At 40.9% G+C, this 14,181-nt stretch overlaps 1 protein-coding gene across 1 annotated transcript in view; it reads right to left on the bottom strand.

Moving 5' to 3' along the window:
• The window catches only part of LOC126176277 (partitioning defective 3 homolog), a 286,886-nt gene that overhangs the window by 118,594 nt on the left and 154,111 nt on the right, over positions 1-14,181 (bottom strand). Inside the window, exons 6-8 of the mRNA XM_049923426.1 lie at positions 4,870-5,076; positions 412-587; positions 49-278 (exon numbers count right to left, since the gene is read on the bottom strand). Coding sequence (XP_049779383.1) covers positions 49-278; positions 412-587; positions 4,870-5,076 — 613 coding nt within the window. The remainder of the gene's footprint in view (positions 1-48; positions 279-411; positions 588-4,869; positions 5,077-14,181) is intronic.

The raw sequence follows: 14,181 nt of genomic DNA, 5'->3' as shown, positions 1-14,181 counted from the left end.
GATAATCTAGATTGGAAAAGGTTCTATTATCAGTAACATATTTATTACCTTAGGAAGTATGTTTTTTATGTATATGGGGCAATTTCCACCAGCTGGATTATCACGTGTTGTAATACTGAACCCAAGACCATGTGGACCTTTTGTGAGTTCAAGCTCCATTTTTCGGCCAATCTTTCTCGTATTGGCAGCTATTAGACTAGAACCTGCAGGTGGACGCACTGCAGGGGAGGATACCTTTTTTGTAGGAGAAACTGTTGCTACTTTGGTACCTAAGCTCGCTGAAAGCACAAAAAAGTAAGAATTATAATAATTAATCTACTTAAATAACTCATCCTTTATTGATGTTATCAGTTTACTTATACAATTTCAGTTGCTTAGATTTAGTGAAACAGTTTGTATGAGAACACTCACTTCTTTCTTCGCCTTCAACCATGGCAACGCTGTCCCTCTCTGTGAGAGCGTCAGTAAGAGACCTTGGGAAGACAGGTGCTGGGGGCTTCTTTGGTGCCTCTGCTGACCTGTGGTGTTTTACAACTCGCAGTCTCAATTCAGGTGACTGAAGAGAGTCCTTGAAGATCTCTTGCACCCTGTATACAAAATGTAAATAGCATTGGATCAGAATGGTTGGATCAGAATGGTTGGATCAGAATGATTGGATCAGAATGATTGGATCAGAATGATTGGATCAGAATGATTGGATCAGAATGATTGGATCAGAATGATTGGATCAGAATGATTGGATCAGAATGATTGGATCAGAATGGTTGGATCAGAATGGTTGGATCAGAATGATTGGATCAGAATGATTGGATCAGAATGATTGGATCAGAATGATTGGATCAGAGAACATTATTTATCATAGATTATTTATCAACATAACTGAAAATGGATATATAATGAGATAACATTCAAATCTAAGTCTCCTGCATACTAGGGAGATGCGCTATCCAGTGAATCACACTGGCACTGTGGTTACCACAGATGCTGTTGTACATGTAGGTGAGACTCAATAGTTGGATGAGAAATTAAAGGTACTCAAAGAGTGAACAGTGAAATTTACTAAAAAAATTAGAAAATTTTAAGCAGATTCATCATACTGTAGTAGTTTTGGCTAGAAACTGAGATGACAGTTTTTTCTGACACTAGAAACTTGTATTGACTTTTACAGCTTTTCTGCATCAACCAACAGATCAGAAGAATTTCCTTCAATCCAGGACTGCAAGTTAAGTCTAGACTCCTGTGTTAAGCTCAGCTTCTTCATGACAGGCAATGTGAATACACCTATGCCAATATCTTCGTTATGTTGTGTATACTGGACTGGAGCCTGGAACCATACCTTCACAGGCAATGTTCTTACAAAAAAATAATAATTATTGTGTGGCATTGTTGGCACGGAGGCCCCTTCCAGGGAAGTTCAGCTGCCAGGTTGCAAGTCTTCTTTCAGGTGATGCCACATTGGGCAACTTGCAGATCGGTGATGATGAAACGATGATGAGGACAACACAACACCCTCTCCACGAGTGGAGAAAATCTACAACTTTGCAGGGAATTGAGCACGGGCCCGTTGCATGGTAGGCAAACACATTACCACTCAGCTAAGCAGACGGACACAATGTTCTTACAAACTGAGAATGATGGACTGCCATCACAGCTTCAAAACTACCAGTAATCTATGGTGGTACTTACAGATGTTATTTTCTCAGCAACACTGATTGTTGCAACTGACAACTGAATTTTATTCTGAAATACCAGTTATCTTCCTACATGGAAATAGGGATTATCAAAGTGATATTCATCTCCTACATTTTAAAATCTAGTCAAATTTGCCATCATTTGCTTACAAGAAGTGGATCAGAAAGACAACATCGAGGAACCATGACAAGACACTCTCATTTAATCTCCTTGATAGAGTTTTCAGGTTATTTGCTAACAATGCTGTTGTTTATCAGGCAGTAACCTTAATACACAGCTCTTAAGAAATTCTGAATTAAATAACTGCTTCCCACAAAGTGTAGAAGACTGTAAAAGATTCAATTGTCACTGCCATACAGGGTGACAATTATTGAACTATAGGAAATAAAACTGTCACAACTTCTGAACGGTTTCTGTCAGGACACTCAAACTGCACAATTGACTGTGGGGCATCATGGGAAGTAGTATGTACATTATTGTTTGGCTTAGTGACAAAGCCCACTTTCATTTTGATGGGTTTGCCAATAAGCAAAACTGACGCATTTGGAGGACTGAGAATCCGTATTTCACGTTCGAGAAGTCTCGTCACCCTTAATGAGTGTGACTGGTGTGCAGTGTCCAGTCATGGAATAATCGGTGCGATATTCTTGATGGCACAGTGGTTACCGAATGGTACGTGAAGGTTCTGGAGGTTGATGTCATCCACCTTTATCCAAAGTTACCCCAATTTTGAAAATATGTGGTTCATGCAAAACGGAGCCTGACTCCATTAAGGCAGGAGAGTGTTTGATGACCTGGGGGAGCACTCTGGGGCTACATTCTGGCTCTGTGATACCCAGAGGTCACTGGCATGGGCCTTGATTAGCCACCATATTATCCGGACCTGAACACATGGGATTCCTTTTTGTGGTGCTATATTATAGACAAGGTGTGTAGCAGTAACTCCAAAACCATTGCCGAGCGCAAAACAGCCATTCAGGATGTCATTGACAACACTGATGTTCTGACACTTCAATGGGTCATGCAGAATTTTGCTATTCATCTGCACCACACTATCGCCAATGATGGCAAGCATATTGTACAAGTCATCTGAATATCTGTAATGACGTTTACATGTTGAATAAAGAGTGTGTACACCATAGTTTGTAATTAATTTTTTCCCCATGTAGTTCAATAACTGTCACCCTGTACATTTACCATAGGAACTACAACTACAATAATCCAAGATACTAGGATGCCCACAAAAAAATTTTTTTTTTTTTGGTGTCACTGTATTTCCTAATTACGCAAAGCGAAATGTAGTGTGAGGAGGGCTATGCGAGAGGCGTTCAATGAATTCGAAAGTAAAGTTCTATGTACTGACTTGGCAGAAAATCCTAAGAAATTTTGGTCTTATGTCAAAGCGGTAGGTGGATCAAAACAAAATGTCCAGACACTCTGTGACCAAAATGGTACTGAAACAGAGGATGACAGACTGAAGGCCGAAATACTAAATGTCTTTTTCCAAAGTTGTTTCACAGAGGAAGATTGCACTGTAGTTCCTTCTCTAGATTGTCACACAGATGACAAAATGGTAGATATCGAAATAGACGACAGAGGGATAGAGAAACAATTAAAATCGCTCAAAAGAGGAAAGGCCTCTGGACCTGATGGGATACCAGTTCAATTTTACACAGAGTACGTGAAGGAACTTGCCCCCCTTCTTGCAGCGGTGTACCGTAGGTCTCTAGAAGAGCGTAGCGTTCCAAAGGATTGGAAAAGGGCATAGCTCATCCCCGTTTTCAAGAAGGGACGTCGAACAGATGTGCAGAACTATAGACCTATATCTCTAACATCGATCAGTTGTAGAATTTTGGAACACGTATTGTGTTCGAGTATAATGACTTTTCTGGAGACTAGAAATCTACTCTGTAGGAATCAGCATGGGTTTAGAAAAAGACGGTCATGTGAAACCCAGCTCGCGCTATTCGTCCACGAGACTCAGAGGGCCATAGACACAGGTTCACAGGTATATGCCGTGTTTCTTGACTTCCACAAGGCGTTCGATACAGTTCCCCACAGTCGTTTAATGAACAAAGTAAGAGCATATGGACTATCAGACCAATTGTGTGATTGGATTGAGGAGTTCCTAGATAACAGGACACAGCATGTTATTCTCAATGGAGAGAAGTCTTCCGAAGTAAGAGTGATTTCAGGTGTGCCGCAGGGGAGTGTCATAGGACCGTTGCTATTCACAATATACATAAATGACCTGGTGGATGACATCGGAAGTTCACTGAGGCTTTTTGCAGATGATGCTGTGGTGTATCGAGAGGTTGTAACAATGGAAAATTGTACTGAAATGCAGGAGGATCTGCAGCGAATTGACGCATGGTGCAGGGAATGGCAATTGAATCTCAATGTAGACAAGTGTAATGTGCTGCGAATACACAGAAAGATAGATCCTTTATCATTTAGCTACAAAATAGCAGGTCAGCAACTGGAAGCAGTTAATACCATAAATTATCTGGGAGTACGCATTAGGAGTGATTTAAAATGGAATGATCATATAATGTTGATCGCCGGTAAAGCAGATGCCAGACTAAGATTCATTGGAAGAATCCTAAGGAAATGCAATCTGAAAATAAAGGAAGTAGGTTACAGTACGCTTGTTCGCCCACTGCTTGAATACTGCTCAGCAGTGTGGGATCCATACCAGATAGAAGAGATAGAGAAGATCCAACGGAGAGCAGCGCACTTCGTTACAGGATCATTTAGTAATCGCGAAAGCGTTCCGGAGATGATAGATAAACTCCAGTGGAAGACTCTGCAGGAGAGACGCTCAGTAGCTCGGTACGGGCTTTTGTCAAAGTTTCGAGAACATACCTCCACCGAAGAGTCAAGCAGTATATTGCTCCCTCCTACGTATATCTCGCGAAGAGACCATGAGGATAAAATCAGAGAGATTAGAGCCCACACAGAGGCATACTGACAATCCTTCTTTCCACGGACAATACGAGACTGGAATAGAAGGGAGAACCGATAGAGGTACTGAAGGTACCCTCCACCACACACTGTCAGGTGGCTTGCGGAGTATGGATGTAGATGTAGATGTAATGAAACAAGCAAAGGAGGGACTAATAACAACACAAAGTAATCTCGATATGCAGAGTCTTATAGAGTACATTGTGTAGATACCGATGGAAGGGTAGGTCGAGGAGATTTCGTCCGTTGATTTCGACGATGCGGTCGAATGGGGCCAGTCGACCGTCCCGTGCAACTCTACCTCCTGGCTCGACACCTTGTACTAGCAGGCCACGGTCACGGCCACGAGAGTCATAATCTGGCACCACATGGATCCCAAGAGGACAGCCACCTTCATTGTGCAGCACCACATACTCCACTCTGAAACACACCACAAACATTATTAACCCACAGACAAGAAAGTACAAGTGCCAAACAGTGTTCAGTTTCCACAAATCAGCTGTTAGTTACATAAACAGACATAAATAGATTTCTCTAATACAGGTAATTGGGTTTTATGCTAATTGTAACTACTCAATAATTGTTTGTTTATTCCATTTCATTATTTCTTGCCACCTACAGCAAACACAATGTTCTTGCAAACTGCTAGCACCAACGTGTCTCTTACAATCATCTCAACCGAATAGACAAGTAAATTTACTAACACGCGCAAACGAAGTTGACACTTGACGCTGTGGCTGATGGGAGCGACCGTACAAGCATTTCCCATTTACAATCGCTCCCATCAGCCACTTTGATTAACTTCACCAACAGATGTTTGTGCCTAGAGCAACAAGGGCATATTTCAAATACTGATTATGTTACTCTGCACAGTTAAATATTAGAATCTCCTAAAAGGAAATAAAGATGCAGAAACTGGCTCATCTGCCATCACATAATCTTCTTAGAGCAGAATCTCTAACTATTTTACTATGGATACTCAGCCTACCAGAACTTTGCATTGGTGTTAGGTTTTGCATCAGACAGATGTTGTGCAATGCTAATGACAAGCATATTTACCAAAAAAGGGAGAGTGAAAGTTTTTATACCCTGGATACAAACCAGAAATTCTGACAGATCTGTTTTAACTTTGCACGCTTCAATTTCTAGTGTCTCTTTTCACCAGCTGTGTAAACAAGTATACATACATACACGCATTAATCCTTGTTCCATAGATCATGAATATCACATTTTGTAATGATGTAATATGTGTCACTTTAAAATAATTTTTCTATGCACCAAATAATTATTATTAGTTTTTTCAGTTACTATTTCATATCTGAGAATTCATCTATTGAGTAGAGGGAGTTGTCATTCAGAAATTCTTTTAATTTAGTTTTAAATGTTGGTTGGCTATTAGTCAGACTTTTAATACTATTTGGCAAACGACCAAAGATTTTTGTGGCAGCATAATTCACCCCTTTCTGTGCCAAAGTGAGATGGGTTATTAATGACAAATTTCATAAGTGAATATATGTATTGCGAAGGCGCTGTGAATATCCCAAGTTACTTAAAGAAATGTCTGCAAGTCACAGGAACTGAATTGCTGAGCTCAGGCATGATCTGATATGCCTGGCCACGTGTGGATTCGCAAAACAATTTTTTTTTCTTTCTTCTGGGGATGAACTAAAATACCTGGCACTTGACAACTAGCAGATTGGACTGCTCCCGCTACAATGCGCCAATGGGAGCTTCGCATTATAGGCTGCCAACATGTTGCCACTTCTGTTGCACAAGGCATTTTTCACCTGCCAGTTCTCAAGTACGGAACAACCTAAAAATTTCGCCTATTTGAACGAAAGATATAATTCTTGTCCCAATTATTAAGAACAGATTTTGGTCACGCTTAAGTTTGCTAGGAGTTGGTGCTGCGTGTATTGTGATCATGTGATGTAATGGTGACAGAAAAACGAAGCGCGAAGGTGACTGGACTATGGTAAATAAAAGCGTCTAAATAACAGAGGTGCAAGATGTACAAAGTAACAGCGACGTTTTGTCAGCAAATTTCACGTCATAGTGAGATTTTAGACTTTCTGTTTGCTAAACTGCAGAATTACGGAAAGCCGCAGACCCCTGAATCCACTAGAACGGAGGTTGCATATTGATTTTGTATTTTTTGCATCATCAGTACCCATTTCAATGTCGAGGAGCTACATGTACCCTATCTTTTCCTTTGTTCAGATGTCGGGCTCCTGAACTGTTATGCTACAAAGTTGCCACAGCATGAATATTTGTCCACTGTCTCTTATACGCCTACACTTTCCATAAATTTCTGGGCTTCTTCTTCTTCTCCCGCTCCTCCGTTTTCCTACTTCGAGACTTATTTTTTATATTAATATGATCGGAGACTGTTTATGTAATACTTGACATTCAGGGCATCGCATCTCAAATAATCTTTAGAAGTGGCGTTCCACATTACTAATCATCTATAAATTTCCGTATGCTTTCTGTGGAGTCAACAGATACAGGGCTATTACAAATGATTGAAGCAATTTCATAAATTCACTGTAGCTCCATTCATTGACATATGGTCACGACACACTACAGATACATAGAAAAACTCAAAGTTTTGTTAGGCTGAAGTCGCACTTCAGGTTTCTGCCGCCAGAGCGCTCGAGAGTGCAGTGAGACAAAATGGCGACAGGAGCCGAGAAAGCGTATGTCGTGCTTGAAATGCACTCACATCCGTCAGTCATAACAGTGCAACGCACTTCAGGACGAAGTTCAACAAGGATCCACCAACTGCTAACTCCATTTGGCGATGGTATGCGCAGTTTAAAGCTTCTGGATGCCTCTGTAAGGGGAAATCAACAGGTCGGCCTGCAGTGAGCAAAGAAACGGTTGAACGCGTGTGGGCAAGTTTCACGCGTAGCCCGCAGAAGTCGACGAATAAAGCGAGCAGGGAGCTAAACGTACCACAGCCGACGGTTTGGAAAATCTTACGGAAAAGGCTGAAGCAGAAGCCTTACCGTTTACAATTGCTACAAGCCCTGACACCCGATGACAAAGTCAGACGCTTTGAAATTTCGGCACGGTTGCAACAGCTCATGGAAGAGGATGCGTTCAGTGCGAAACTTGTTTTCAGTGATGAAGTAACATTTTTTCTTAATGGTGAAGTGAACAGACACAATGTGTGAATCTGGGTGGTAGAGAATCCTCACGCATTCGTGCAGCAAATTCGCAATTCACCAAAAGTTAACGTGTTTTGTGCAGTCTCACAGTTTAAAGTTTACGGCCCCTTTTTCTTCTGTGAAAAAAACGTTACCGGACACATGTATCTGGACATGCTGGAAAATTGGCTCATGCCACAACTGGAGACCGACAGCACAGACTTCATCTTTCAACAGGATGGTGCTCCACCGCACTTCCATCATGATGTTCGGCATTTCTTAAACAGGAGATTGGAAAACCGATGGATTGGTCGTGGTGGAGATCATGATCAGCAATTCATGTCATGGCCTCCACACTCTCCCGACTTAACCCCATGCAATTTCTTTCTGTGGGGTTATGTGAAAGATTCAGTGTTTAAACCTCCTCTACCAAGAAACGTGCCAGAACTGCGAGCTCGCATCAACGATGCTTTTGAACTCATTGATGGGGACATGCTGCGCCGAGTCTGGGAGGAACTTTATTATCAGCTTGATGTCTGCCGTATCACTAAAGGGGCACATATCGAACATTTGTGAATGCCTAAAAAAACTTTGAGTTTTCGTATGTGTGTGCAAAGCATTGTGAAAATATCTCAAATAATAAAGTTATTGTAGAGCTGTGAAATCGCTTCAATCATTTGTAGTAACCCTGTATTATTACATACAAATTACCTCAAAATCGTTTTCAATTTCAACTGTCCCTTCTTCGTAGCGCTGGCAGTTTATTAGTTTTACCGTCTGACTACGGATCCATATGTAAGTATGCTTCACGAACTGTAAAATGCATACTAAGAATGAGTACGAGTAGTCTAAAATGGCATTAGTTGGAAGGCACCAACGGGTTGTCACTTTTTTCTTTTGTTGACCCCAATTTTAGCTAGGTACCAGTACCGGTACTGCGTGAAGTAGCCATTGTTGTTTGCTGTGCCACTGCTTATTAAGTCACGTATTTCGTACCTTTCCCTTCCCTTGTGATAAAAGTGCGTAATTGTTGCAGTTAGGATCTTTATTAAATATCCCAAAAGGTAATACGATTTCAGATTTTGATTTCGAACAACATTTCAGCAAGTTTTACCTCCAAGTGTAACTTGTATTTTCGGGGAAGTATGTAGCACACGTTAGGACGTTTAGTTGGCTGCACTGTGGTAGGCAAGCCTCAGCACCCTGTTGACACGTGTATTTGTACGCTACAGAGGTGTTCGCCTGAAATCGATCATGTGACGTCGTCATCCGCTTGCAACAACCGCCTCTGGAAATAGGACCATTTACAGTAAACACACTTTCCTCTCTTACAACCATCTTGTAAAAAAGTCTGAAATGCATAAATGCTGTTGATACAGACAGTGGCTCAAAAGCTACGTACACGCGATGTGTTTTCCGCTCGCTGCATCGGTTAATTTCATCCAAATGGAGGCCGTGCGTAGTTCCGCATAGTTTCTCGTGAACCGTTTGGCGGATGATAAGCAGCTGGGGCCCATGGATTTTGTTCAAAAAATGGCTCTGAGCACTATGGGACTCAACTTCGGAGGTCATTAGTCCCCTAGAACTTAGAACTAGTTAAACCTAACTAAACTAAGGACATCACACACATCCATGCCCGAGGCAGGATTCGAACCTGCGACCATAGCGGTCTCTCGGTTCCAGACTGCTGCACCTAGAACCACTCGACCACTGCGGCCGGCCATGGAATTTGTTGTGTTGTACGTTGAAGTTCTGCTTTAATAATCAATGCTGTAAGACTTAATAACAGCTTAACAAAGATGATTATTATAACTCTGTGTTCAGGCTCTTTCACGGAGGTGAAAATGTAAAGAAACACATAAGCACTGCAGCGTACAGAACATGAGTTTATCAGTCGGTCTCGAAAACGCAAAAGAAAGTAAGTTCGTAAGAACAGTAAACAATAAACAATTAATCGTAAAATATACATGTCAGTTCTAGACCTGTGTGTGTTAATTGTAGCTTTAGAGATGCTGTTTCGAAAAAAATCCGCCTTGGTTCAGTTTAGAAGCTGTAGCTGTGTGTTTTGACTCTAAACAAAGTCGGGAATTCTTAAGAACCTGACAACCCTGCGTCCAGAAGCAGTAGGTTTCATGGAGCCCATTATTCAGTTGTGGATCTTGGTTTCTATACTGGTGAAGCCTGTGAATCTACGAGGGGTGTAGAATTCCAATACACCATATTATTCTCCACTTTTTTGGTTACAAAATCCTGTTTTTCAACATTTGACAGTCTTACGCCATCTTATTGGGATGGTATGTATAACCGCGTGGTATCACGTTACTGGTCAGCATCGGAGCTAACATCTTTCACATCAATAACCTCCGCATCATCCATGTACTGCTTTCAGCAGGTTGCATTCTTCATCGGGCCATACAGATTCAAATCAGAAGGTGCGAGTCCAGGCTGTAGGTTGGGTGAGGAACAGGAGTAACAAGATTTTTCTGTGCCAGTAGTATTTCAGATTGCTTGTACCTTTTAATAAAGAAAATCAACTATATTATAGCAACCTTTAGTGCACCTGCACGAAACATAGCTCCAATATTTGCTACAGAATAAATTTAAAAATTTTGTAGTATTTGGGGTGCAAGAGTGAAAATATTAGCTTTGAAATTATTATTTAGGGCATCGTAAATATCATACAACATACCACACAAAAATCTTGAAACTGTACTTTTCAGAATGTGGTGTAAGCCTAATTATTGGAAAAATGTAATTGTCAGGCATCAAATGTCAACGTGTCACTTCTAGTTTTTGCCTGAAGCAGAACTGTATCTTTAATGCAAATATCGCATTTGTAATAGAATTCGAATCACATTTCTATACGTACTGGAAATATGTTTTGCTGAATTTATCTGAAGTTGTGCAAACACAAGTCAATTAACCTTCAATGACTGTCATTCAGCGTAAGTGTGAAAGATAAATAAAGTTTAGAATAAGATACTCTGAACACCGACAGCACTGGAAAATGGAAAAACATACACACATCACATTTGCAAATCACTTCATATAACAGAATCACCTCCCTAGTGGTATAAAAACGGCAGCAAGCAATAATAATAATAAGGTCCGCAGGAGAGCTTCTGTAAACTTTGGAAGGTAGGAGACGAGGTACTGGCAGAAGTGAAGCTGTGAGGACGGGGCTTGGGTCATGCTTGGGTAACTCAGATAGTACAGCACTTGCCCACGAAAGGCAAAGGTTCCGAGTTTGAGTCTCGGTCTGGCACACAGTTTTAATCTGCCAGGAACTTTCAATAATAGTGACGCTTGATCAAGGTTCGCGTCACTTTCCATTTTTAACCAGACTTAACGTCTGAGAAAGTAAAGAAATAATAATAATAATAACAATTTGTAGACAGCTAATGTCCACCCACCACAGCCTAAAGCTGTAACTTTAAGCATGAGATAAGCCATCCTTGTCACTTGAACAGATTATTTTTCTAGGCTATAACCTTCACCTTAAATATGCGGTAAAAGTTTTGTCTACTTGCTGTTTCCAATAAACCTGCAATTTCAGTCCATAGAGTCTGGCCTATATTCTGATGATGATTTTCATCGTCAGGACGCCACAAACTCCTCCTCCGACTAAACTCACCAGTTTCTCATAGTCCCAATTTTGCGTCGCGCGTTATGGCAGAAACAAGAAAACTGATTTGAATTTTGGCGATGGTCCTCCGAAATCTTTACGTGCGGGCGATGAGATAGGATGCATTGAGACCGCACTTGTAGTTGCGAAATAATTTGAGAATATCTGCAGTCTTCGGCCGACGTCGGTCGTCGGCGAAACCCACCACTATCGGTACCACTGTGACCGCAGCCTTAGCCGGCGCGTAGCAAATGCGAAATGTCTCATACAACATACTTCACGGTGGCCGGTGTAATATTTCTGGCTTAGTCAGCCATCATATTAGGCTCCAAGAAGCTGTTCCCAGAGCAGTGGAGATGCAAGACGTATATAGATGACGAAATGTGGTGTGAGGTACCTATGACAGATGTTAGATTCGGTACCATTCCCGTGAGAAAGACCGCCTGCATAATGCTACTGCTCTGGTTGGCTGCTGTGTTCGGAGCAAGGGCGCCAAAACGTTAAAGTATAATAATAATTATTATTATTAGTTAAACTACTCATTGGAATGAATTCACTTTCTAATATAAATATCTCTCAACAGCTGACTATCAATCAGTTTATTTTTACATATTTTTATTTATTTATTGTTCCGTGGGACCAAATTAAGGAGAAGTCTCCATGGTCATGGAACGAGACAATACATGAAATTATAACACGATAGTAGAAACAGATAAAATGAAATATAAGAAACATATTCAGGCGACAAGTCTTAAGTTTAAATAAAGAAAATCAACAATGTAACACTGGAATTTGCTTAATTTTTTAGCTGTTTCAGGAGCTCCTCGACGGAATAGGAGTAGTGAGCCATGAGGAAACTCTTCAGTTTAGACTTAAAAGCGTTTGGGCTACTGCTAAGATTTTTGAGTTCTTGTGGTAGCTTATTGAAAATGGATGCAGCAGAATACTGCACTCCTTTCTGCACAAGAGTCAAGGAAGTGCATTCCACATGCTGATTTGATTTCTGCCTAGTATTAACCGAGTGAAAACTGCTAACTCTTGGGAATAAGCTAATATTGCTAACAACAAACGACATTAAAGAAAATATATACTGTGAGGGCAATGTCAGAATTCCCAGACTATTGAATAGGGGTCGACAAGAGGTTCTCGATTTTACACCACATATAGCTCGAACAGCCCGTTTTTGAGCCAAAAATACCCTTTTTGAATCAGAAGAATTACCCCAAAGAATAATACCATATGACATAAGCGTATGAAAATATGCGAAGTAGACTACTTTTCGTGTTGAAGTGTCACTTATTTCAGATACTGTTCTAATGGTAAATAAAGCATCATTTAGTTTCTGAACAAGATCCTGAACATGGGCTTTCCACGACTGCTTACTATCTATCCGAATGCCTAGGAACTTGAACTGTTCCGTCTCGCTTAAAATATGCCCATTCTGTCTGATCAAAATATCGGTTCTTGTTGAATTGAGAGTTAGAAACTGTAAAAACTGAGTCATTTTAGAATTATTAAAAACAATTTAAATCAAAAACAAAAGACTGACGAAATTGCAGACGAAGCACTTCGGAAGCATTCGGGTCACGCCTTTTCTGGTATGGCGCGCGAAGTGTTTCGGGCTGTTCGTCACTCTGGATTAGGCAGTCGAGAAGAAAAGATGTTTTGTCTGTCGTAGGATGTGTTTCCAATTTTTATTTAAGTTCCTGTTCGTCACTCAAGATTAGGCAGTCGAGATGTACAGTCATGTTGTCTGTAGCAGGATGTGTTTGCCAGTATTCAGTATTAAAAGATTCACTCCGGCAGTCATGAGGCACAGACACGTGCCACAAATAGTGTGAAGATACGTTTTAGTAAACATTGTGCTTAATCATTTACTTTGCTGTACGTGAAGGAGTTGTATTAAGATCATGTAGTCTTCTCGTGTGGCTATATTAAAATACGCGAGTGGCATCCCAAAGACGTGATAAATTATTTCAGAACAGAACCTCGCTAAATGTCAGTTTCAGCCTCAAGATACAGAACATACGTCCTGCGTACTGTTTTCTGCGCTGGGGACATCAACGTGAAGACAGCAGGTTAGTGAACTATAACAGAACCTTCGTATTCCACACAGTGCAGTGGAAACAACTAGGCGCCTCACGTGTACTGCATGCACAGAACAAATGCGCTCAGTGACACGTCACCTGCAGTAATGCAGAGGAGGTAAAGGAGGATGATCGTTATTAAGGCCGGTATTACACTATCAAATTTCTTTGTCAAATATCTTTGTCAAAGATATTTGATGGTGTAATAGGAAACTTTGTCAAATGTCGTCAAATATTTGATCAAATCTAGGGCCTCGCTGTAGATTTGATCAAAGAAGTCGCTTGTCTTCTGTTCTCTGCAGTGTGACATGTTACTACATGGAGCGCTAGCATCGCTGCAGCATTCTGTCGTCTGTAGTGTTTTTATAAACATTGCCGGTAAATACAATTGGTGTGTGCCGACAACTACAAAATTAATAGAGATGTATGAAGCTGATGAGGTGCTTTACAACGTGATGCACGCTGAATACAAAAATAGATTAAGACGATTGGAGACCTGAGCTGACCTAACCCAACCCTCTCCTGTAGCAAGGAATCTGAGTGTTACAGTGAGCCTGTCTTCTGCAGATGTAGCAGTTCTTAAGTGAATATCGTGCTTTATGATATGAGGATACACTTCATTGAGCACATACAGAAATGTATGCTCATCCATCATCCATTCGTA

Source organism: Schistocerca cancellata, chromosome 3 (genome assembly GCF_023864275.1).
Source record: "Schistocerca cancellata isolate TAMUIC-IGC-003103 chromosome 3, iqSchCanc2.1, whole genome shotgun sequence".
In the NCBI taxonomy this organism is placed as follows: Eukaryota; Metazoa; Arthropoda; class Insecta; order Orthoptera; family Acrididae; genus Schistocerca; species Schistocerca cancellata.
The sequence above is the reverse complement of the archived record's forward strand: the minus strand, read 5'-3'. Positions and strand labels throughout refer to the sequence as shown.